This window comes from Argopecten irradians, chromosome 8 (genome assembly GCF_041381155.1).
Source record: "Argopecten irradians isolate NY chromosome 8, Ai_NY, whole genome shotgun sequence".
In the NCBI taxonomy this organism is placed as follows: Eukaryota; Metazoa; Mollusca; class Bivalvia; order Pectinida; family Pectinidae; genus Argopecten; species Argopecten irradians.
The window spans coordinates 24,207,756-24,234,303 of record NC_091141.1 but is presented as its reverse complement, the minus strand read 5'-3'; the positions used below and the strand labels follow the sequence as shown (position 1 = coordinate 24,234,303).

The 26,548-nt window shown below is 36.3% G+C and overlaps 1 protein-coding gene and 1 pseudogene across 1 annotated transcript; both read left to right on the top strand.

The window, feature by feature from the left end:
• Window positions 1-1,520: 1,520 nt before the first annotated feature.
• On the top strand, window positions 1,521-2,454 carry LOC138329940 (uncharacterized; annotated as a pseudogene).
• Window positions 2,455-5,367: 2,913 nt separating this feature from the next.
• Window positions 5,368-25,393, top strand: LOC138329939 (uncharacterized). Its single transcript, XM_069277224.1, has 2 exons — window positions 5,368-5,935; window positions 18,979-25,393. Exon 2 carries the CDS (start codon window positions 18,987-18,989, stop codon window positions 20,208-20,210), a length of 1,224 nt encoding a protein of 407 aa, XP_069133325.1. The 5' UTR covers window positions 5,368-5,935; window positions 18,979-18,986; the 3' UTR covers window positions 20,211-25,393.
• The last annotated feature ends 1,155 nt before the right edge of the window (window positions 25,394-26,548 follow it).

Below are 26,548 nucleotides of genomic sequence, written 5' to 3'. Positions count from 1 at the left end.
TTTAGTGTTTTGACTGTACTCGCTGATGCAATAATCGTGTGGAGCTATTTGAAAATAACGATAAAGTTATTTTTTATATTTCATATGTGGAAAAGAAACACCAAATGTATAATTATTATCATCTAATGATGGCAGCGTTTTGAATTTATTAGAATATATATCAAAAACAAGAAACCGTGGCTTGATTACAATGAGTGTTATTATTAGTGGGGAAACAAATATATCAACAATAACAATGCATACTCTTGTGTGTATTCTCCGTTATAGTAATACACGTTATTCAATGACCATTCACATTATATTGCTAAACCGCCTTTTTTATACATTTACATGCAACAACAGTATTGCGTCATTCAGTGTAATTATCATGCGATTCCAAATACAGTTTGAGGTTTCTTGATGAAGTAAGAAAACGTAGTTATTTTTAAAGTCAATGAATAGAGGCTCTTATAGTGTTCTTCTCATATAAGCTTTTATTAAACATAATGCATTTACAATATAATACAGTTAAAGCTGTTTATAAAAACCAGTGGAAATGAAAACTAGTATTACAGTTAAAGCTGTTTATAAAAACCAGTGGAAATGAAAACTGGTATTAAAGTTAGAGCTGTTTATAAAAACCAGTGGAAATGAAAACTAGTATTACAGTTAAAGCTGTTTATAAAAACCAGTGGAAATGAAAACTAGTATTACAGTTAAAGCTGTTTATAAAAACCAGTGGAAATGAAAACTGGTATTTCAGTTAAAGCTGTTAATAAAAACCAGTGGAAATGAAAACTGGTATTACAGTTAAAGCTGTTTATAAAAACCAGTGGAAATGAAAACTGGTATTACAGTTAGAGCTGTTTATAAAAACCAGTGGAAATGAAAACTGGTATTACAGTTAAAACTGTTTATAAAAACCAGTGGAAATGAAAACTGGTATTACAGTTGAAGCTGTTTATAAAAACCAGTGGAAATGAAAACTGGTATTACAGTTGAAGCTGTTTATAAAAAACAAGTAGAAGTGAAAAATTGTATCACAGTTAAAGCTGTTAATAAAAACCAGTGGAAATGAAAACTGGTATTACAGTTAAAGCTCTTAATAAAAATCAGTGGAAATGAAAACTGGTATTACAGTTAAAACTGTTTATAAAAACCAGTGGAAATGAAAAATTGTATTACAGTTAAAGCTGTTAATAAAAACCAGTGGAAATGAAAACTGGTATTACAGTTAAAGCTGTTTATAAAAACCAGTGGAAATGAAAACTGGTATTCATAGCCAAATTGCCAAGTTATGTGGATATTAATCATTAAGTGGTCATGTTATTAAGCATGTGGTCCTTATGTTTAGGTATTCACTGAAGCATATTTCACTACACAATTAATAGAAATAAATTTTAATATAAAGTTAAGGCAATTAGCATCTTGGTACATACAAGTTTATATAGCCTATTTAAAACCACTGTATTCATGTTAAATAATATTATATTCATATTTATATATATAAATGTCCAAATTTAATGTAAGAGTAAGTAATCTACAACGAACTGGGAAAATGTTGAGGGTGTATGTGGACAATATGACTGATTGAACAAAGCTGATGATTACAGGTATTGTATTTCGAAAAGGCTGGTCTAGGAGTAGCGCGGGTCGTTATGGACGCTAAATTGACCTGGTTGCGGTTCTTGTTGGAAGCAGACAAACCATGTGATGTCCTTCAACAGATCCATGATGTAGGGAGTTTGATTGTTCATACAGAACATCCACTGACGTCGATGATCATGGTTATGGCTGCTCAGGCGCAAATGTTAATGTTTCCAAAGGGCTATGATATGGAGGATATCGTGCATAAATACAACAGCATCAGATTGTCAGCGACGTCTCTAAGATTGGATGCTATGCATCTAGTGAATTTCTGCGTGGCAGAGTTCTGCATTGACTGCATATCATATGAACGAACAGGGAAGCAAGAGATCAAGGATAGAATGAAAACCTTACTTGAGAGAATGATCAACACAGTTGACAATTTGCCCGATGTAAACAAAGCGGATGAGCAGTATCGATCAGCGTTCATTAGAAGATGTCTGTTGGTGAAGGTGCTTCTTTACCTTGGTATGACTCACAGAGGCAAGCCTGTTACTGACTCCGTGTCAGGAAACGACTTAACGTCTGCGAATATGGTTCTCGAGCAGGTCTTCAAAGACTGGAAAAGCTAGAAATCAAGTGGCAGATGTTGTTTCATGTAGCAAAGGCGAGATTGCGACTGCTAAAAGGGAACAATGAAGATGTCCTAGAGCAGGCAGAGCTAGCCCAGCAGTTGTCCAATAAGCTCCATCATTCGGAAGAAAGGCGGAATATCAGTGAACTTGTACAAAATGTTAGGAGCACATTAATCGCGGCTTGAGAATAGTCTCACGATCTCTTCATCTTTTGAGCTATGCTCTGATTGTTCGTAAAATATTTGTCAAGGTCAAGGGAAATTTGAAATAAAATTTCACCGATTGTGTGATATTCGGTTACACGTATTCGTAAGATTATATGCAGATAAAGATGGTGTGAATTATTAATTAGTTTCATGTAGAATATATAAAGCCTACAATTATTATTACTGACTACACCACTTTTTTTAGCCCTAAAATGTCATATATAACAGCAGACCGATGATACCCCTCTTGAAACTGATATTGCCCTCCCCCCCCCCCCCCCTGCGAGAGATGCTTCATCCCTTCAACGAGGCATCGTACCCTATAGAAAGCGATATCACACCCATCCTATTTTCTGGTTTTGACTTTTTCGCAGATTTTTCTTCGATACTTGTGTACGAAAATTCCCGATTGTAACATAAGCCGTTTACTGCTCAGTCGGAAAGTCGACGTCGATGACAATTACAGAATCCCAATTAAGAAAGGGATTGAACAACTGCGCCTTGCCAACCTCCACTGTTAGTACATGAAATCAATGTATTTCGAGTTAAATTATTGCGGTCATTCTTGTGATATCATTTTGTAGAAATTTAGGACTTTTATTTACACTTACACGTTTGTTTAAAAATCCAAATACTAGAAGTTTATAAATGTGATCAGAATATGATCTTTTGGTAATTCAGGGCAACTGTTTTTCATCTGTAAGAATTTTTTTGTATAAATTGTACATAAAATGTATATATTGGTGCGCCGTAATAGTACTTGCTGACCGTATTGTAGATATCGTAAAACTAAAAATTCAAATAATAAAAAAAAAATCTGTATTTGCATTTTGAGATGACCCCCGAATTCAGCAGTAGTCTACGGAGGTGTATAAGGATCACATAGGAATATGCAGCCGCCATATAATATCTTAAATTAAGTGGCGGCCGGCAGAAAATTATCTGGCGGCCGCCAAATAAAACATGTTCGTTCTCAAGAAAAATATTTTCCTATGTGAGCCTAATACGCTTCCGTAATAATCCGTGTACCTTCGAGCCGGCTTCGAGACAAGACGATTGAGTAACATTATTTTTTATGTGTAGGAATTGATCCTGTGACATACCGATCTTTAAATCGATGTGGGTAATTGTCGTAATTATTGTTCCTTACTTCTAAATGTGCCATTGCCTTCACACGACTGTATACTTGTCAAACAGGTCTATATTAGGTAAGCAAGTTCTATGTGTATTTATATAGATTGAAAGAGGAACATTGGAAATTATGTTGCATTACTCATGTGCAGCACAAAGCGGACCGTTATATAAAAATAAAGTTCCTTATTGGCAGCCGAGATGGGACCCCTTCATATGACGAAATTGTTCAGCCTAAAAGAAATGTCCCAGGAACTTATCCGACGGATAAATAATACATGTTGTGGACATTGTCGTTCTTTGACATTTTTCTCGAAGTTATGGATACTTGTCCATTTGACACTCTTGTTAATTACCTAAAAATACATGCGGCTGATAACCTGCCCCGCAGAATGCATGATCAATTGCAACCAGGTTCAAATGCTCTTGCACTACCGGTAGTTCGTGATATATTTGAAAGTCCTTATATCCCCAAATATGTAGTTAATAATTTAGACAAAAATCTACAGGTTTAGCAATCCTATCTGAATTCTTCCGACAGTCTATTTTGTGTTTCGTGACCCTTGTGTATGATATACTTATAAACAAATAAACAAATGGTGACAATTTATTACATTAAACATAATATCTGATCTTGTGAACGATTTAAATTATCTGTAAAATGATAATGTTTAATAAAACAGAATGGAAAAGTCTTAGAACTATTTATATGAATCCTTGGTTATAAAGCAAATTTGACTTGTTTTTTTTTTCAATTTCAAACAATTTTACTGATAAATGCTTATGAGATTTGACAGCAGGCATTGTCTATATTGCTCTTCTCCCTACAAAACAACATGGTGATACAAGTTACTGTACCAACATTAACATTATTGAACATAAACACACTAACGAAAAGACAATAATAATAATCTAATTTCAAATGAATTACTTTAATACAAAATTTATACATAGACAACGAAAATGAAACTATTTATAAAAGCATAAATCATGTTATTTTCAACTTATTTTTATTGGTTAATCTAATATGCAAATATTTAGTGAATTTTTGTTTCCTTCAACATACAGATACGGTCCAAAGGCTGTCCATTTTACATTTAGTACTTTATTGGCCATCCATTGATGAATGGGGAAGGAGACTATTATGTAAAATACATGTACACTGATAACTGAATAGAATTTATTTGGTTACACAGGTAAATCAGGCGTATTTTATGGTCTAATGAACACATGCAGGAAAGGTTTATATATAGGTACACGTGCATTCTGCCATATCACAGTTACATGATCCAGAATGGATTTAACATGCAGTTTATTGTGATAATCAATCATTAGTTACACACAGCTTCCCACAAAGTTTCCTTGAATTTTAATCTAAGACTTGTGGATACAAAATGGACATTTTAACATCAATAACATCAGTGATATTTATGATGAGGGAATTATAGATTCTAATGGAGCAAGTCTTTTTGGAAGCCAATCCATGACAGACAGCGAAAGACACCTTTCAAGAAGAGTTGCTAAAGATAACTCTGAAGTCGGATATAATTCGCCACCTTTGCAATGACAATGTAGAGGTGAGGCGTCATGTAGACACAACGGAAATTGTTTAACGATTCTAAAACCTGGATTATAAAGGGGAATTGACTTCATATATTGAAAAATTTGCTACTCCAAACAAAAACATTTCGGATTTGTAGTAAGTTCATTGTGCACGAAGAATCATTTTATTTAATACTTTTGATTTAATTGGTTTTTATATATATCTATACATGTACAATGTACATGCATTCTATAAGTATTGTATATTTTACTTACCAGGTACATGTCTACCACAGTAAAATGGACCATTATTTCATTGTCTTTTATTGATTTCAATGCTTAAAAAGCATGATGGTTTTCACTAAACTGGAACTATTTCACTATTCAACGATAATAATTCAACTGGCCACCATTGGATATTGAAACTATCTCTGTTGTACACAATGGATGATGACACAGGATTTTTTTTTAAAGTTGGTTTAGACTTTATGAATATATACATATCATCATAAAGCGATACATAATTGACTTTCCATTGACTGCAATAAAACCTACCGATTGTTAAAAACCATTTGTATTCAGAGAACACTAGACCGTTCATACGGGCCGATATAACACGTGATATGCTTTGTTATGACGACGACGGAATCTGTGTGTATTTATAGATATATGCATAAACAACTTTGTGTGCAGTCTGATTGTCTGCTTGGTGGCCGAAATACCGTCAAATGAAACGTTCAATTCAAGATTAAAAAACGGACAAAGATATCTTTGTACAATATATTCATATCGTGGGATTTATCACCAAACATTCTGAATATGGATATATCCTTTGATATTCCATACAAAAGATAGGTAAGTACATGTATGTGATCCTGGATAGATATATTCCGATTATCTTACTGTACCCATATACTAAGTAAGGCTAAAATCGTCAATTGTTAGGATGTGAATGATAAAGTTGTGTGAAGTTGGCTCGATATACGACATTCGACATTCAACATTCAAATATCGTTGGCCACCGACGGCCTTTTGAATGTTGTGCAGCTCGACATACGACATTCAACATTCGGAACCTATATATAACTGACAGACGAACGGACTTTTGAATGTTGTGCAGCTCGACATACGACATTCAACATTCGGAACTTATATATAACTTACAGACGAACGGACTTTTGAATGTTGTGCAGCTCAACATACGACATTCAACATTCGGAACTTATGTATAACTGACTAACGAACGGACTTTTGAATGTTGTGCAGCTCGACATTCGACATTCAACATTCAGAAAGTATGTATAACTGACAAACGAACGGACTTTTGAATGTTGCGCAGCTCGACATTCGACATTCAACATTCAAAAAACCAATAACTGGCCAACGACAACAGAATCTGAATGTTGCACAGCTCGACATACGACATTCAACATTCAGAACTTATGTATAACTGATAAACGAACGGACTTTTGAATGTTGTGCAGCTCGACATTCGACATTCAACATTCAGAACTTATATAGAACTGACAAACGAACGGACTTTTGAATGTTGTGCAGCTCGACATACGACATTCAACATTCGGAACTTATATATAACTGACTAACGAACGGACTTTTGAATGTTGTGCAGCTCGACATTCGACATTCAACATTCAGAACGTATGAATAACTGACAAACGAACGGACTTTTGAATGTTGCGCATCTCGACATACGACATTCAACATTCGGAACTTATATATAACTGACAAACGGACGGACTTTTGAATGTTGTGCAGCTCGACATACGACATTCGGAACTTATATATACATGTAACTTACAGACGAACGGACTTTTGAATGTTGTGCAGCTCGACATACGACATTCAACATTCGGAACTTATATATAACTGACAGACGAACGGACTTTTGAATGTTGTGCAGCTCAACATACGACATTCAACATTCGGAACTTATGTATAACTGACTAACGAACGGACTTTTGAATGTTGTGCTGCTCGACATTCGACATTCAACATTCAGAACGTATGTATAACTGACAAACGAACGGACTTTTGGATGTTGCGCAGCTCGACATTCGACATTCAACATTCAGAACTTATGTATAACTGATAAACGAACGGACTTTTGAATGTTGTGCAGCTCGACATTCGACATTCAACATTCAAAACCAATAACTGGCCAACGACAACAGAATCTGAATGTTGCGCAGCTCGACATACGACATTCAACATTCAGAACTTATGTATAACTGATAAACGAACGGACTTTTGAATGTTGCGCAGCTCGACATACGACATTCAACATTCAAAACCAATAACTGGCCAACGACAACAGAATCTGAATGTTGCGAGGCTCGACATACGACATTCAACATTCAGAACTTATATATAACTGACAAACGAACGGACTTTTGAATGTTGTGCAGCTCGACATACGACATTCAACATTCGGAACTTATATATAACTGACAAACGAACGGACTTTTGAATGTTGTGCAGCTCGACATACGACATTCAACATTCGGAACTTATGTATAACTGACTAACGAACGGACTTTTGAATGTTGTGCAGCTCGACATTCGACATTCAACATTCAGAACTTATGTATAACTGACAAACGAACGGACTTTTGAATGTTGCGCAGCTCGACATACGACATTCAACATTCAAAACCAATAACTGGCCAACGACAACAGAATCTGAATGTTGCGCAGCTCGACATACGACATTCAACATTCAGAACTTATGTATAACTGATAAACGAACGGACTTTTGAATGTTGCGCAGCTCGACATTCGACATTCAACATTCAGAACTTATGTATAACTGACAAACGAACGGACTTTTGAATGTTGTGCAGCTCGACATACGACATTCAACATTCGGAACTTATATATAACTGACTAAACGAACGGACTTTTGAATGTTGTGCAGCTCGACATTCGACATTCAACATTCAGAACGTATGTATAATTGACAAACGAACGGACTTTTGAATGTTGCGCAGCTCGACATACGACATTCAACATTCGGAACTTATATATAACTGACAAACGGACGGACTTTTGAATGTTGTGCAGCTCGACATACGACATTCAACATTCGGAACTTAAATATACATGTAACTTACCGACGAACGGACTTTTGAATGTTGTGCAGCTCGACATACGACATTCAACATTCGGAACTTATATATAACTGACAGACGAACGGACTTTTGGATGTTGTGCAGCTCAACATACGACATTCAACATTCGGAACTTATGTATAACTGACTAACGAACGAACTTTTGAATGTTGTGCAGCTCGACATTCGACATTCAACATTCAGAACGTATGTATAACTGACAAACGAACGGACTTTTGGATGTTGCGCAGCTCGACATTCGACATTCAACATTCAGAACTTATGTATAACTGATAAACGAACGGACTTTTGAATGTTGCGCAGCTCGACATACGACATTCAACATTCAAAACCAATAACTGACCAACGACAACAGAATCTGAATGTTGCACAGCTCGACATTCGACATTCAACATTCAGAACTTATGTATAACTGATAAACGAACGGACTTTTAAATGTTGTGCAGCTCGACATTCGACATTCAACATTCAAAACCAATAACTGACCAACGACAACAGAATGTGAATGTTGCGCAGCTCGACATACGACATTCAACATTCAGAACTTATGTATAACTGATAAACGAACAGACTTTTGAATGTTGTGCAGCTCGACATTCGACATTCAACATTCGGAACTTATATATATTTAAGTGACAAACGAACGGACTTTTGAATGTTGTGCAGCTCGAAATTCGACATTCAACATTCAAAACTTATGTATAACTGACCACTGAGCGGACTTTTGAATGTTGCGCAGCTCGACATTCGACATTCAACATTCAGAACTTATGTATAACTGATAAACGAACGGACTTTTGAATGTTGTGCAGCTCGACATTCGACATTCAACATTCAGAACTTATGTATAACTGACAAACGAACGGACTTTTGAATGTTGCGCAGCTCGACATTCGACATTCAACATTCAAAACCAATAACTGGCCAACGACAACAGAATCTGAATGTTGCACAGCTCGACATACGACATTCAACATTCAGAACTTATGTATAACTGACAAACGAACGGACTTTTGAATGTTGCGCAGCTCGACATTCGACATTCAACATTCAGAACTGATGTATAATTGATAAACGAATGGACTTTTGAATGTTGTGCAGCTCGACATTCGACATTCAACATTCAAAACCAATAACTGGCCAACGACAAAAGAATCTGAATGTTGCACAGCTCGACATTCGACATTCAACATTCAGAACTTATGTATAACTGATAAACGAACGGACTTTTAAATGTTGTGCAGCTCGACATTCGACATTCAACATTCGGAACTTGTATATAACTGACTGACGAACGGACTTTTGAATGTTGTGCAACTCAACATACGACATTCAACATTCGGAACTTATATATAACTGATAAACGAACGGACTTTTGAATGTTGTGCAGCTCGACATACGACATTCAACATTCGGAACTTATATATATTTAAGTGACAAACGAACGGACTTTTGAATGTTGTGCAGCTCGAAATTCGACATTCAACATTCAAAACTTATGTATAACTGACCACTGAGCGGACTTTTGAATGTTGCGCAGCTCGACATTCGACATTCAACATTCAGAACGTATGTATAACCGATAAACGAACGGACTTTTGAATGATGTGCAGCTCGACATTCGACATTCATCATTCAGAACGTATGTATAACTGACAAACGAACGGACTTTTGAATGTTGCGCAGCTCGACATTCGACATTCAACATTCAGAACTTATGTATAACTGATAAACGAACGGACTTTTGAATGTTGTGCAGCTCGACATTCGACATTCAACATTCAAAACCAATAACTGGCCAACGGCAACAGAATCGGAATGTTGCACAGCTCGACATACGACATGTTTTGCAGTTCGAGATTCCACAATAAACATTCTCCAATCAGTTACCTTCCTTCAATGTATTAAACACACTATAGTGTAGGCTTCCGTATCTTATGTATGCGTATGAATATTGTTTTGTTCGTTTAATTAATTTATAGGCGACAGGATTATTACATATCGAAAAGCTCGCGAGATTTCATGAGAGAAGTTTCAACAACGTACATTACAGGAATCCACAATTCAATCGGAATGGAAATATTGGCAGACACGAACACAATATACAAATGTATATAATCATATAGTTTATGCATATGGTCCTATAGCTCATATTATAAGGATTAGATAAATATCACATTAATTTTGTGTTTCTATATTAGACATTTGTTTATGTGACATGTTTTATTTAAACCCTTGTCCGTATTTGACGCCGTTCGACGTCACGCTAGTGTAACGTTAAGTATCTTGTGACCCATCTATGTTTTCAAATTTGTGCAGCTCGACTTTGGTAATTCTTCATTCAATCAATGTCATCGTCTTATCAGCAGGATTTTGTTTTAATATTTTGCATTTTGACATTTTCAATTCATCAATCAACATTAAGTGTTATTGAGCTTGTAATAACCCATTCTGATTCACAATGTACAATGTTTATATCTAAGTCTAAGTTTATATGTACCAGTTCAACTAAATTTTAACATTGTGGAGGAACTGGTGGGCTTTTTGTAATGATGAAATCGACAGAGCTCGGCTAGGGGTGAATATACATATTGTATGTCATTCTTCATACATAGCCTCCTATAATGGTTGCCTGATACTCCTTGGGTAAAAGTGTCAGGGTTAAATTTGGCCAACTTGTCTATATTAGAAAGTACCTCTTCTCTGACCGCTAAGAATGAATATAGTCTAATCTATAATATGTAGCAGACCGAAGGTGTTGTGATTTGAATGACATCATGTGTATCATGGCATTGACTAAGCAGGGGATCAAGAAATCGGACCACAAGAATTCAAACAGGTTATTTGGATATAAACGACTTATCTGAATGTAAGGAATGGATATCTCTCATATTTTATCCATGCATCCCCAAAGGATGGGTATTCAATATTGCTAAATAGATAGTTGAAAAAATATTTTGATTTGCTTCATGATAACTGAATCCATAATTGCAATACCTGGTACTGCTGAATCAGTTCCAAACTAGAAAATAGTGTAACTAAGATATATTTTTTGTGTAACTTACTGAATTTGAGAGGCCAAGGACCAGTTAGAGTCCACACACGCTATTACAAACTCAAAACAGTTCTGGTTCCTTATTTTCATCAAGTTCGTCATTTATTTTGCCATGATTGTCGTCCATTTCATGTTTCGTCTCTTTGAAACTAAGGCGACCGAGATCAGACATGACAAATTACTTATTCGTTTTTGTAGGTACTAATGGGTATCACAAATTGTTCAAAATTGCATTATTAAGCATCGAAATGATCTATTTAACCTTTACTTCCATATTAAGAGCTTATAAAGTATCACAAGGGCAAAATGGCTGGGGAGGAAAGGGGAGGAAAGAGAAGGATGGGACTCCATAAAGTTATGATAAATATTACATCATGAAAATTGGTTTTACATAGCAAAAGCCTCAATTTTCTTTCAGTAATACATTTCCAGCCTGAACTACCCCCTCCCTCCCCTCAATAAAGGCAGACAAAGAGGCGGATGATGCTACCTCCGGTCTATCATGACAATAGTTCTGCGATAAATTGCATTATCTAAACAAAAAGAGAAGGAAATCAGCAATGAGCTGGACAGAGGCCTTGGCCGGATCCATCCTTCTACCGATTCACCAGTCACAGAAAAATCTTCGTGACTGGTAGACGCAGAAGAGGAAGACATAATTGATCGGGTGGTGATAGGTGACACGTCCGAAGAAAAACCTGCCTGAGCGAGGCGTCTTGAGATAGCTTCCGCGTGTGAAGGTGGAGGTTCTCGGGACTTGAATGCATACTCCTGGACCGTGACTGGCGCAGGATATTGGTTTGGGTGGGAGAGCTAGAGGAACATCTACCAAAAACTACAAGAGCTCCGGAAATCAGAGTTGTCTCACCCAAAGGGGCAATATCAGAAGGAGAGCAATAATCCTCCCAAAGCTAATGTAGAACCCTGCATACCTGGTTATATGGAAGGGAAGCATAATAATGCATCCGTCCCAATCCAGATACAGTGCGTCCACAATTATTTGGTCTGTTACCACCGGATAGACAAAGGTTGGCAACTAGTTGTTCAGGAAATTTTGGCGAAATGGTCTATGTGAGGCCTGTTCCACATCTGAAAAATGCCCGCGAAGATCGAGGGATTTAGCTGCCATTCTGACAGAACCGGCTGGCGGCGCCTTGAAAGAGTATCTGCTAGAACAGTCAACCTGTCCGGAAGATGCTTGACTAAAACAGTGAATACAGATAGCGAGGGCACAAAGGACTGGCGATGGCCACCCAGGTAGTAAGCCCTCCGCCCTTTCATTTACGCATCCGTGAACAAGGTCATTCGTGAAAGCTGTCGTGGACAACTGAATCCCCCATAGAACATTGTCTTTTATAGTTTAACACCGAATAAATCCTTCTCCGACTGGTTGAGAGGAAGCTAATTCCCTGATGGCAGGGACCCAGTTCGCAAGGAAGAACATCTGGGGAGGTCTGATATAACGTCTCCCTAGAGGGACTAAATCTGCCAGAGCATTGAGGTAACCCAGAAATCAAGGAACCTAGACGTGGGACGAGCCGATGGAGGTCAAAACAAGATCTTTAGCCTTCTCGATCTTCTCCTACGGTGGAAAGGCAATACTCTGAACCGTGTGGAAACAGTTTCCCAGGAAGACAAAGTCTTCAGAAGGGGAAACCTCGGTCTTCTCCCTGGAAGGAATGAAGCCGACTTTCAGGACCAGACGGGTGTTCTATTCTAAAGAATACCACACTAGCTGGAGCATGAAAGAATCGTCGAAATAGATGTAAACATCTATTCCCCTGAAATGCAGAAATCCGTTTCCTCTCCTGAAATCTATTCCTCAAAGAACCAGAATCTACAATTGGAGGAGCGGAGCCCTGCAGAAAAGAACTTTCGTCTGGAACGACAAAGGAAAGGGAGAAAGAGTCAGGAACTCTTCGTATTGCCCCCAGGAGGGGTTTTATCTTTATCAACCTTTCTCTTGTTGCCCTTCAACTAAGGCTTCGATTTCGGCTGCACAGCAGACTGGGGAGCTGAAGTTCCAGCCATCTTATCAGGAGGCGCTGACCCCTGTGAGGTACTGGCCTTCCCGCATTATCTTCAAACGAAGGGCAGAAGTTACCAAGGCCTCCTTCAAATCCTTTGGAATAGAAGAAAGAGTCCCTCGAAAAAGGTTGGACCCATACAAAGGGGCAGTCACCAAACGGGAACGACAAGGTTCCTCAAGTAAGCGGGTTTTTTTTTTCAAAACAAAAAACGCCTTGCCAACACGATATTGACAAACAATGAAGCAAAAACTCTCAATGCCCTGGTAAGGGCATATCTGTCATGTATGTTGGCTTGCTCTGTCTCAGATATCCAACCCTCGGGCACATACCCTATATAGATAAACCGTCTATGTAAGACAAAATCTTGATGGAAAGCCGCACCAGCCTCTCCATCTTGTGGTGCCTCTTGGCTCTGAACACCATCTAATCCGGTTAGTTGGAATCAAAGTATAAGATAGTGCATCAGAATACATACAATGCATTTTAAACCATTTATGATGTTAATAAGTACCTTGGAGTCGAATAAGTAAATAGGAAATCGAATAAGAAATCAGGGAATCGAATAAGTAATGGAATAAGGAAGTAGGAATCAACTTCACGGAGGCAACACTCTCTTCTGTAACACATTCCTAAGCTTCATGCAATACTTTTGCATACGAACACAATATGAAGCAATATACACACGCAAACCAAAACAATATTCAAGTGAGTATTCAACAATTCTGTTGTTGTGCCCCTGCCTTTCGCATGTTGGAATTCAAAAACCGAAATTAGTATTTGCTACTAATGCTTGAAATAAGTCAGATGAGTTTGAAAATCACTGTCATATATACATATTTGTTAAGTTAAGAGACATGTTTTACTGGATAATTTCGTTCCAACAATTCTTGCATAAAATTGATTTACATTTGAACAAATAGATCTCTGTATATAAACCTCATATCACTTACATCACTAGAAAATTATGCACTAAAGCCACTGACACTGATCAACATTTTTCTTTCTTCAAGAACATTGGTTTAGGTGATATTTATACCAGTAATTATATGGTGATTAAGTTTATGATCACCAAACATGATGTACAGGTTCTGTAAAATGTATAAAATAGATATATGAGGAATACCGAACAACACAATAAATATGCATCGTGCTGACTTGGAGGTGTCTCGATCCTCTTAACCTAACGTTTAGTCTTTGTCATTCCTTTCTCAAAAGTGTAATTTATCTAAATTTAAGATCACAGTAGTCTATTAATTAAGAATAAAAATCTAAATTCTTCGGAGACCTGCACAGAGGCACACCTGCATATAATCACTGTTACAATAAATAGCAATTTCTCGTGAGATTTGACTCTTTGAAAGGATAATCGATTTGGTGTCATAAAGCTGTTGGAAGTCCATGCAGTACCATTCAATGGAGAATATATAGCATGATGATACGCATTTCAAGATGTTGGTCGTGATATGCATACTGAAAAAAATAAGACATTTCTTCATGGTTGATATTCTACAGAAACGGCCCTGATGTATTTCTGACAACTTTTAATAATTTTCATAGCAGGCCACATACACGACCGGTGCTACCTTCAAAAACAAATGCTAAATTTCACACCATCAATATCTTATATCTCTTCGGTCATTAACTGATTTTTTTCTATCATAAGTATGTACTAATACGAATCCCAAATAATTAGATACAAATTATACCATAATTACTGTTGTTACAACATTTAACATTCAGCGCATTGTCGCTTTGTCGTAAGGTCGCATTCTTGCACAATCACAGGAGCGCCAAGGCGACAATATGATATAAGATTACGCGATAAGAAAAAGATATAGTGACAACGCGACAAACTCTAGGTAAGAAGGCGACGAAGTGGTATTCCTGTTGCTAATTTGGTGTCTGCTTTTGCCATCTCATGTTTTTGGCGTATTGTCTCACATCTATCTATATCCATCTTCATTGCGCCTATGTGAGCTGGTAAAAATCAGCTAACACACAAAATAAAGAAGAAAACAATCTTCGAAATTGTGTTGGAGAAAGATTCCGTTATACATATAAAACACGACATTTGATTTCAACAGTCACATTCTAAATGTTAACTGTCAAATGTCGAAACATAAAACGTCAAAATGAAAATAACGTGTTGAATGTCAAGCTAAACACCATTTAAAATTCCGCTCATAGGTCAGGTATAGTTTGTGTACGTTAAATGTTGAATATCGATATGCAAAACATTTAAAACTCTGTTCGTTTGTCATATATATAAAATTTGAATGTTGAATGTCGTATGTGGAACTGAACAATAATCAAATTCGGCATGTTGAATGTCGTATGTTGAGCTGTACGACATACAAAAGTCCGTTCCTGTTGGCTATCTATATATGTTTTCAATGTTAAATGTCGTAAGTCGAGCAACACGACATTCAAAATTCCGATCAAGCTTGAATGTTGATTATTATATGTCGAGCTGCACAACATTCAAAAGTCCGTTCGTTAGTCAGTTATATATAAGTTCTGAATGTTGAATGTCGTATGTCGAGCTGCGCAACATTCAGATTCTGTTGTCGTTGGCCAGTTATTGGTTTTGAATGTTGAATGTCGTATGTCGAGCTGCGCAACATTCAAAAGTCCGTTCGTTTGTCAGTTATACATAAGTTCCGAATGTTGAATGTCGTATGTCTAGCTGCACAACATTCAAAAGTCCGTTCGTTAGTCAGTTATATAGAAGTTCCGAATGTTGAATGTCGTATGTCGAGCTGCACAACATTCAAAAGTCCGTTCGTCTGTCAGTTATATATAAGTTCCGAATGTTGAATGTCGTATGTCGAGCTGCACAACATTCAAAAGTCCGTTCGTTTATCAGTTATACATAAGTTCTAAATGTTGAATGTCGTATGTCGAGCTGTGCAACATTCAGATTCTGTTGTCGTTGACCAGTTATTGGTTTTGAATGTTGAATGTCGAATGTCGAGCTGCACAACATTCAGAAGTCCGTTCGTTTATCAGTTATACATTAGTTCTGAATGTTGAATGTCGTATGTCGAGCTGTGCAACATTCAGATTCTGTTGTCGTTGGCCAGTGATTGGTTTTTTGAATGTTGAATGTCGAATGTCGAGCTGCGAAACATTCAAAAGTCCGTTCGTTTGTCAGTTATACATACGTTCTGAATGTTGAATGTCGAATGTCGAGCTGCACAACATTCAAAAGTCCGTTCGTTAGTCAGTTATACATAAGTTCCGAATGTTGAATGTCGTATGTTGAGCTGCACAACATTCAAAAGTCCGTTCGTCTGTAAGTTATATATAAATTCCGAATGTTGAATGTCGTATGTCGAGCTGCACAACATTCAAAAGTCCGTTCGTTTATCAGTTATACATAAGTTCTGAATGTTGAATGTCGTATGTTGAGCTGCACAACATTCAAAAGTCCGTTCGTTAGTCAGTTATATATAAGTTCCGAATGTTGAATGTCGTATGTCGAGCTGCACAACATTCAAACTCCGTTCGTTTATCAGTTATACATTAGTTCTGAATGTTGAATGTCGTATGTCGAGCTGTGCAACATTCAGATTCTGTTGTCGTTGGCCAGTTATTGGTTTTTTGAATGTTGAATGTCGCATGTCGAGCTGCGCAACATTCAAAAGTCCGTTCGTTTGTCAGTTATACATACGTTCTGAATGTTGAATGTCGAATGTCGAGCTGCACAACATTCAAAAGTCCGTTCGTTAGTCAGTTATACATAAATTCCGAATGTTGAATGTCGTATGTTGAGCTGCACAACATTCAAAAGTCCGTTCGTCTGTCAGTTATATATAAGTTCCGAATGTTGAATGTCGTATGTCGAGCTGCACAACATTCAAAAGTCCGTTCGTCTGTCAGTTATATATAACTTCCGAAAGTTGAATGTCGTATGTCGAGCTGCACAACATTCAAAAGTCCGTTCGTCTTTCAGTTATATATAAGTTCCGAATGTTGAATGTCGTATGTCGAGCTGCACAACATTCAAAAGTCCGTTCGTTAGTCAGTTATATATAACTTCCGAAAGTTGAATGTCGTATGTCGAGCTGCACAACATTCAAAAGTCCGTTCGTTAGTCAGTTATACATAAGTTCCGAATGTTGAATGTCGTATGTTGAGCTGCACAACATTCAAAAGTCCGTTCGTCTGTCAGTTATATATAAGTTCCGAATGTTGAATGTCGTATGTCGAGCTGCACAACATTCAAAAGTCCGTTCGTCTGTAAGTTACATGTATATATAAGTTCCGAATGTTGAATGTCGTATGTCGAGCTGCACAACATTCAAAAGTCCGTCCGTTTGTCAGTTATATCTAAGTTCCGAATGTTGAATGTCGTATGTCGAGCTGCGCAACATTCAAAAGTCCGTTCGTTTGTCAATTATACATACGTTCTGAATGTTGAATGTCGAATGTCGAGCTGCACAACATTCAAAAGTCCGTTCGTTAGTCAGTTATATATAAGTTCCGAATGTTGAATGTCGTATGTCGAGCTGCACAACATTCAAAAGTCCGTTCGTTTGTCAGTTCTATATAAGTTCTGAATGTTGAATGTCGAATGTCGAGCTGCACAACATTCAAAAGTCCGTTCGTTTATCAGTTATACATAAGTTCTGAATGTTGAATGTCGTATGTCGAGCTGTGCAACATTCAGATTCTGTTGTCGTTGGCCAGTTATTGGTTTTGAATGTTGAATGTCGAATGTCGAGCTGCGCAACATTCAAAAGTCCGTTCGTTTGTCAGTTATACATACTTTCTGAATGTTGAATGTCGAATGTCGAGCTGCACAACATTCAAAAGTCCGTTCGTTAGTCAGTTATACATAAGTTCCGAATGTTGAATGTCGTATGTTGAGCTGCACAACATTCAAAAGTCCGTTCGTCTGTCAGTTATATATAAGTTCCGAATGTTGAATGTCGTATGTCGAGCTGCACAACATTCAAAAGTCCGTTCGTCTGTCAGTTATATATAAGTTCCGAATGTTGAATGTCGTATGTCGAGCTGCACAACATTCAAAAGTCCGTTCGTCTGTCAGTTATATATAAGTTCCGAATGTTGAATGTCGTATGTCCAGCTGCACAACATTCAAAAGTCCGTTCGTCTGTCAGTTATATATAAGTTCCGAATGTTGAATGTCGTATGTCGAGCTGCACAACATTCAAAAGTCTGTTCGTTTGTCAGTTATATATAAGTTCCGAATGTTGAATGTCGTATGTCGAGCTGCACAACATTCAAAAGTCCGTTCGTCTGTCAGTTATATATAGGTTCCGAATGTTGAATGTCGTATGTCGAGCTGCACAACATTCAAAAGGCCGTCGGTGGCCAACGATATTTGAATGTTGAATGTCGAATGTCGTATATCGAGCCAACTTCACACAACCGAATGATAATCAAATTAGATTCAGTGTACATATTACTTATTTATTATGTTTGAGAAAGAATCAAAGCATGACGTCATGATCAATTCACGTCTTATTATGTTGATAATGATATATGTCCTGGTAAAACGTGTATATGTTAGTCGTTTTGGGATTTCTATCTTGGGAGAACACACCCAATGATCAAAATCAATGATTAAAAGATTTGCAGGTGGTTTGGATACATGTTTCTGCTTCTATTTTTATATGTATCTTTTCTTTTCTTCAGAATATCTTATGGACGGGTTACAGAAAAAGGCTGTGCAAAAAATATTTACTTTCTTAGTAAAGCATGTCGATCCGCAGTATATTATTGGACAACTGTATGAACAGGATGCGTTGACTCAAGAAGTAATGAAACAGATTCTTCGTGAAAATGTCAGGCATAAAAGAGCGATGGTATTTTTTGTTGAAATTGTGGACACATGTCCTTTTGATGAACTTGTCAATTGCCTGAAGAAAACACGACACGAATTTGTGGCTGAGAAACTGCTTGAAACGTTCTATCGACTGACAATAGACCAACTCGTTTATGTTCAACCAGAAATACTTTTGTTGGGTGATATTGTAAGCATCAGAAACATCGGAGTAGAACTGGCAGTGTATCAGGATAATGGTAAATATGACAAGTTTGAACGGCGTGTGGACGCCATACGTTTCAAGTGGGATTCTGAGTACAAAACTAAGAACTCATCGGCGGAGAAGGCTTGTGCAGCGGAAGTCGTAATACATGCCCAGTTAGCATGGCTTAAATTCAAGGTGGATGCTGGAAACAAGTGTGATGTCCTTATGGAAATAAAGGATGTTACACGTTTGGCTGTTTACACGAAAAATCCAAACACTATTTTGAGCATCGTTTTTGCTTATCAAGTACAATTGCTGATTATCCAAAGCAAAGATAACATCATCGGCATGAACGATTATAATATGACCAAAGATGCCGTGTTCAAGGATTTGGACGTTTTCGATATATCGACTCTTATTGTTACGGATACTCTAGTCCACAGCAGATCGTACGAACTTACAGGTAAGCAAAAAGCCAAGGACGAAATGATAAAGTGTCTGGATAAAATGATTGACCAGTATAGCAGTTCCGGTGATGGGGACCAAACTAAGCAGTACTTGTCTGCATTCGGACGAAATAGTATGTTAGTAAAGGCACTTGCATACCTTGGCATGACATACAAGGGAAAAATCATATCAGCTGTTGTGTCTGATGACGATTTAAAACATGCAAAGTGGGTTCTCGAGCAGATCAGTGGTGAATTCGAAAAACTTGAAAGACGGTGGAAGATGATGTTCCATGTAGCCCAAGCGAGGATGCGACAGCTAAATGGGGACTTTGAAGGAGCCCTTTGGCATGCAAAGGTTGCGAATGAACTGTCCATGGAGCTTAAGCATCGTTTTGAAGAACGCCAAAATATCATTAATCTTTTGACAGATATTCAATCCTCTGCATAATCACTCAAGTAACGAGGTACAAGTATTATGTCTAGAAACCAGATAATGAGTAATGAAATGTTGATGATCAAATTAAATTACATTCATTTAAAGTAACAGAGTGTATAACATGCTTAAAAGTTGTTAATGCATTAGTTTTTTTCGGGGCTTTGGCCACCATAAAGCTTAGAAGCCAGAACAGAACGTGTTTGATTAAGAATGAAATACATGTATATGGAACCTTATGGAACCTTATGGAACCTTCCGTGATAAAGATTATTTAAACGTCTTTTCTCGTATTTCCCCCAAACGATTTTGATTCGGTTTGTTTAGTTTTACGTCCTATTAACAGCCAGGGTCATTTAAGATCTTCTGGCAAACAACATCTCGTTACAATACATTTTATAATATCTCTTCTGCTCTTTTTGAATGCCTAAGTTTATCATTCCCATCAATTGGTATTTTATACTAAACGCTATCTAAATTTCATTTGTTTTATGTATGGGGGAAGTACCAAACCAACCAACAAAAACGAGAGAGATAGAAGTAACATTGGGCCATATTCCACGTTTGTCAGGATCAGAAATACATATATATATCTTTCAATGTAGGATTTATTTATATCATTTTATCATACTTTTTTGTGTTTCGACTATAGAACTTATACTTCACATTGTGATATTTACTCAGCTGTGAGACGATATGAGACGCCTTCCAACAGCGTCTCATCTTGTCGAGAACGCTACACAAATCCACTGTAATAAACGTGTTTTTTCTCAAAAACGTTTTAAATGCGTCCACTGAGACAACCACAACCTTTACATTTTTTCATTTTTAACTGTTCAGCCTCTTCAAGATTTTCATCACGTTTTCGCCTGTACATATATGGCACGGTTTAGTAATTCTCTTTAGAGTTTGAATTTTAATGATAACAATTAACAGGATCGTGAACAGTTGATTGCATAATTGATTGTCGGTTAAAATATGCGTATACCGATTTTAAAGAAACCAAAACGATTACTGCACATGTAGACTGTACATTGATGTGTGGTATTATTCTAGATGAATTAGTCCTGTGCAGCTGGGTCAAATGTGATCACATAAGTCTTTATTCTTGATCAACACCCTTTTATCAAATAGTCTGGATAACAACAGGACTGTATAACAAAACAATGCGTTGAGTTCTTTAAAGTACTGAATACGCAATTTAGTTTACGATAATATACACAATGTATCTACATTTTATGTATGTGTGTTTCATATATTTTCAAGAAATGTCTCACTTTCAGTTTTTAAAATCTTGAAAGACGAATATGAAAACATGGCCCATATTTTGGGTTGTATTTATTGAGCAATTATCAAAATTCAAGATGGTGGCCTGGCGGCCATCTTGTTCACTGATCGGTCCGAAAATGCAATATGCAACCAGACCCCTAGGGGAACATGCAAATGAAATTTGAGACAGATCCCTTGTGTACTTTCTGACAAGTAGGGAGTTTCATAACTTCTTGCACTTATCTCTGTAATCACCTATTTATAATTTGCATATTTGTTCTTTACCTTATAGCTGGTCATTTACTGGTATCAAAATTTTCGCGAGTTAAACTGAACCTGAGAAAATTAAAGTTTAGCGGATTTTGTTTGGGATCTGGTCTTCAGAGTACTCAATCTCTTTCTTTAGTGCCCGTATCTATAGTGTAAACTTTGACGATATGCTGAAAGACCGGTGAATTGCAGTGCTAGGACAGAATAACTGCGTTCTGTTAACGACTACCTGAAAGAATGTTTTTGTTAACCAGCATCCATCGCATGCATTGCCAATTTGTTAAAATCAAATGTAATAAATGCATTGCATGCGAAACGACAACCAGAAAAATAATGAGTTGCGTCGAGAAAGTGTATGACAGTGTATAAAATGTATCAGGACATTTACACTGTTAAATAATAAGCCTAACAAAAGTATGTTTAAAGAAAAAAATCAGATAGGTTCTAAACATATTTACCTCGCCTTTTTGTTTACTCAGCATGCAGGTACCACAAACGTTCAGGGAATACTATGATACCTTAAATGTAAGTACAAACGATACATGTAGTTGTCATTCTGGGGTTCGATCCTGGAAGACATCAATAATTACTGGATGCTCTACAAGTTACGGATGATTTAGATTGTCTAGTCCTGCTACAGATAAAACATACTACAGAAAGAACACAAGCTGTCTATGAATGGCACGTTCAATAACCCAATAAAAAGTATACTAATGAGCACACTGGTACTGTGTCATGAAATATGAAGACATTTGGGAGGTACTGCTGCTGCTACCCAACGGTATTATCTCGGCAATCAAATAGAAATCTGCTAAAAGGTCAATTGGTTCTCAAAACATTTAAAATATCGATAGAATAAGCCTAATAAATACAAGAATATTCATCCAAACGTTAAAAAAAATCCAAACCGTAGCTCTCCATTTCAAAGTATGGATCAAAACACGTAACATTTCTACGATAATGCATCATAATTCTGGGCAAGATTTAACATGTAACGTCGTCTGCATGGATATGTACATGGCACCGTGAAAGCGGAATGTTTATCATACTTGAAAATTGTCGCTTCAGATTTCCCTTTAAATGTAGTTTTCAAATGTAATTTCAACAAATCTGACGACACCCCATGTTTATCGGCGTGGAATGAGTATCCACTGATTTCGCTACAATAATGCCGAAATAAACAATGATATCTATAGACGCATGTATGCACCTTGTTCAAACTATTAACATCTGTAATTTATGGAAATCTATGAAATACTGTTACCTTGTCGTCTCAAAATAAAACCAGAAGACGATCCAAACATACAGATACCGGCGCGGATTGCAACTGATTGTTCGCTTTATACTTGCTTATTTCTAAGTAATTTACTCTCCGTGGTTATCTCCCTTACTGTTTTCATATGACCACTGTGATAATAGTTTTTAAAGGATTTGAAGATTTTAAGTAGGATTTTAATGAATGTTTATACTCATTTATAAAAACGATGAAAATACGATGACAATGCATTAGCGTCGTCTGTCAACATACAGTATATCAGCTGACAAACATACTTGGGGTCAAGGTTATACAAAGCGGTCCTCATGCGTGGTTTTACCCACGTGTGGACTGTGGCACCAACAGAGCGTAAATAACGGAATATCCTGGTATTCCCCAATCATTGCCACAATCCTGATTAACTACGACATTTGCAATTAAGAAATATCGCCATAAGGTTATCAACTCTATCATTTGACAACATTTGTTATTTTTTTACGATTAAAAATACTACGAAAACATAATGGGACTTAATGTGTTAAACTGTAAATCGGGGAAATTGAGTGTCGAGAAAGAGACATATTGCCATGGAAATGTGTTGGTTAACTGTATTACATATATAAGTTACAGTTATTACATTTGTTAAGAGGAAGTAGAATTGATACTTAAAGAAATATATCTGTATGCATTACGAGTCTCATATACATGTACCGACAGGTAATCAGTATGGTAGTTATTATAAGAAGGACGATCATTCGGTAGTAGGTCATCTTGGGTCATAATCCTCAATAGAGACTTTTAAACACAAATCGTATGTCTCGTGTTTGATTACATGCTTCAATTATATTCAAGGCGCTTTATAATAATTCAAAGGAGAAAAAAATCGTTTACTCGGAAAAATACGCATGGTTATATTTAGTTGTTTGGCTGTCTTAGATGATGCAATAAACGTGTGGAGCTATTTGAAATTGTCAGTTTAGTTATTTTTAGGTTTTATATGTGAACAAACTATAATTATTATCATCTGTTCATACCAACGTTTTGATTTCATTGGAAATTATATCCAAAACCAAAAACTGTGACTTGATTACAATGGGTGTTGTTATTAGAGATGTAAAAAATATTTAACAATAACAATACATACTCTAGTATGTTTTCTCCGCTATAGTAATTAAATGCACGTAATTCATTGACCATTCACATTTTGTTGCTAAACCGCCTTTCTTACACAACCATCAACAATATTGCGTCATTTAGTGCAATTATCCTGTAATTCCAAATATACAATGTAGTTGTTGTGCAATTCCAAATATAGTTGTTGTGTAATTCCAAATATAGTTGTTGTGTTTTTGATGATGGAATAATAAAACGTAGTCTTTGTATAAGAAAACGTAGTCTTTTTCTACTGGATATTGTACTCGAATCACAATAAATGGATGACATCACATCTATGTTTTAATCATTTTTAACTTCCGGATTTTATCAAACTCAACAATTGAATAGGATGCGAAAAGGAATGCCGTGTTGATATTTTTATTCTTATATATATATATATGTGTGTGTTACGGGATCTATATTATATAATGACATTGTGTCAGAGTGATTTTACTTGCAATTTGGAACGGCCAGAAATCGAATGACAATATGATTCATTTAAACATATTGGCATTTAGAGAACACCAGACGGGTATGAGTTTGGATATAATGTGATTCTGAGAAATGACCGAAATAGAAGAAATACGTACATAAACACCTTGGTATTCGACTTGGGTGATAGTCTACCTATTAGTCGACTGACTACGTATTTTTCTTCAAAATGTAAAAGGGTGATAATAATGGAAAATACATATAAAGTGTTTTTTCTGGGATTTATACTGGTGATTTTCTGGCTATGAAGCTATCGTGTGACGTTTGGTAATATCAATAGGTTGCTGTATGTGTAATGCTATAACGCTATATGACCAAATGGGAGATAATTTAACTTTTAATCTTAATTTAATTGTGTGAGTTGCTCTCTTTGGGCAAAGATCGTCGTGTTTAAAAGATAACAAAATGAGAATAAATGGATACTTAGAACTAAGCGGATGTGTTCAAGTTATCTAACATCATTAACAGCATAGAGTTTTGAGTGATTAAGATGTTTTAATCAATGGTTTAAACATAAAATTTCACGCCAGACATTTTGCACCAAATGTATTTTTTGTATGTTGTTTCATGAAGCATAACAATTACTGTGAGTGAGCTATTTCACCATTGTGCTTACTTATTTTTCAAATACAATTTTGCATCAGAATAAATAGTTTAAAGTATTTGCGCCCATTTTGTTGTTCTTTGCTATGAGATTTATGTCAAATTCAAGTACATGTATATATACAACCAGGGTCCAAAATGAACCTTCGTATAAAATTTGAGTAAGATCAATCCATCCCTTCAGTACTTTTTGAGAAATATCGATAACAAACTTCAACTATCAAAATCCTAAATGGCTGTCTGTCGTCCGTCTTATTGACCAATCTGTCACAAATTAAATGTGCAAAACTAGGACACACCAGGAGCCTACATATAAAATTAAATTCATCAATACTCGATACGTAATTTGATAGATTGTGAAAGATTCTGAAGAAAAAACAGCAGGTTATTTATTTAACCAGTTACAACGCATATATAGTTTTAACTATGAGCTCAGAAAATCTAATGTCTTGAATAACACACAATATGCAGTTGACCCCAACTACTCTTCTACTATGGTGAACAAATAGACATCCGCTCTTTCCAGTCAAGAAAACAAATTCATCTACAAGACAAAAGTTATATTTAACTTTTTCAGTGCCAAATGATACATAAAAAATACATGAAATCAAATAGATTTATATTATGTTTTATTTTGAAACATATGAATGCAATTTCACACAGATATCAGTTAAATAATACACTCACACATCTCTCTTACCTATACATACATGTACTAAAATTTCACTACACACCTTACTACATACCAAACATCTTTATCTTTTATACAAGCACTTAATTTCATACGTTCATTTTCGCGTCAAACTATACGACCTTGTTAATAATACCGTAATTCAAATCTATACTAGAAGCATGCAGACAGTAAAAGTCTTATTGGAAAGTTAACTTTCCTATAACAATGTCATATAATGTTTACGTAATACTTCTGGGACTTTGATGCTTGTCTTAACTTGTTCACCCTTCAAGACATATTTAGACTCATCTAAATCAATGATTAGACCAGTTCATTAGAAATTTCAGAGGTTAATGAATTAATGAAATATTCAAACTGTCTTATTGTCAACACAGAGAGATTCTTTAAGCTCAAGCTTGCTAACAGTAAAAAAATGTACAAGCAACTTAACCTAACTTAAAGGTACAAAAACCAATGTGCATAATTTTTTCCCTCCATTTCATGTTAGTCTCTGACAATGGTTACACACAAGCAATACCCCATTAAATAATAGGGTCTTTTCTTTTTTCTCCATCTGATGGTAATCTTTGACAATGGTTTTACACAAGCAGTACCACATGATACATTGTATATCTG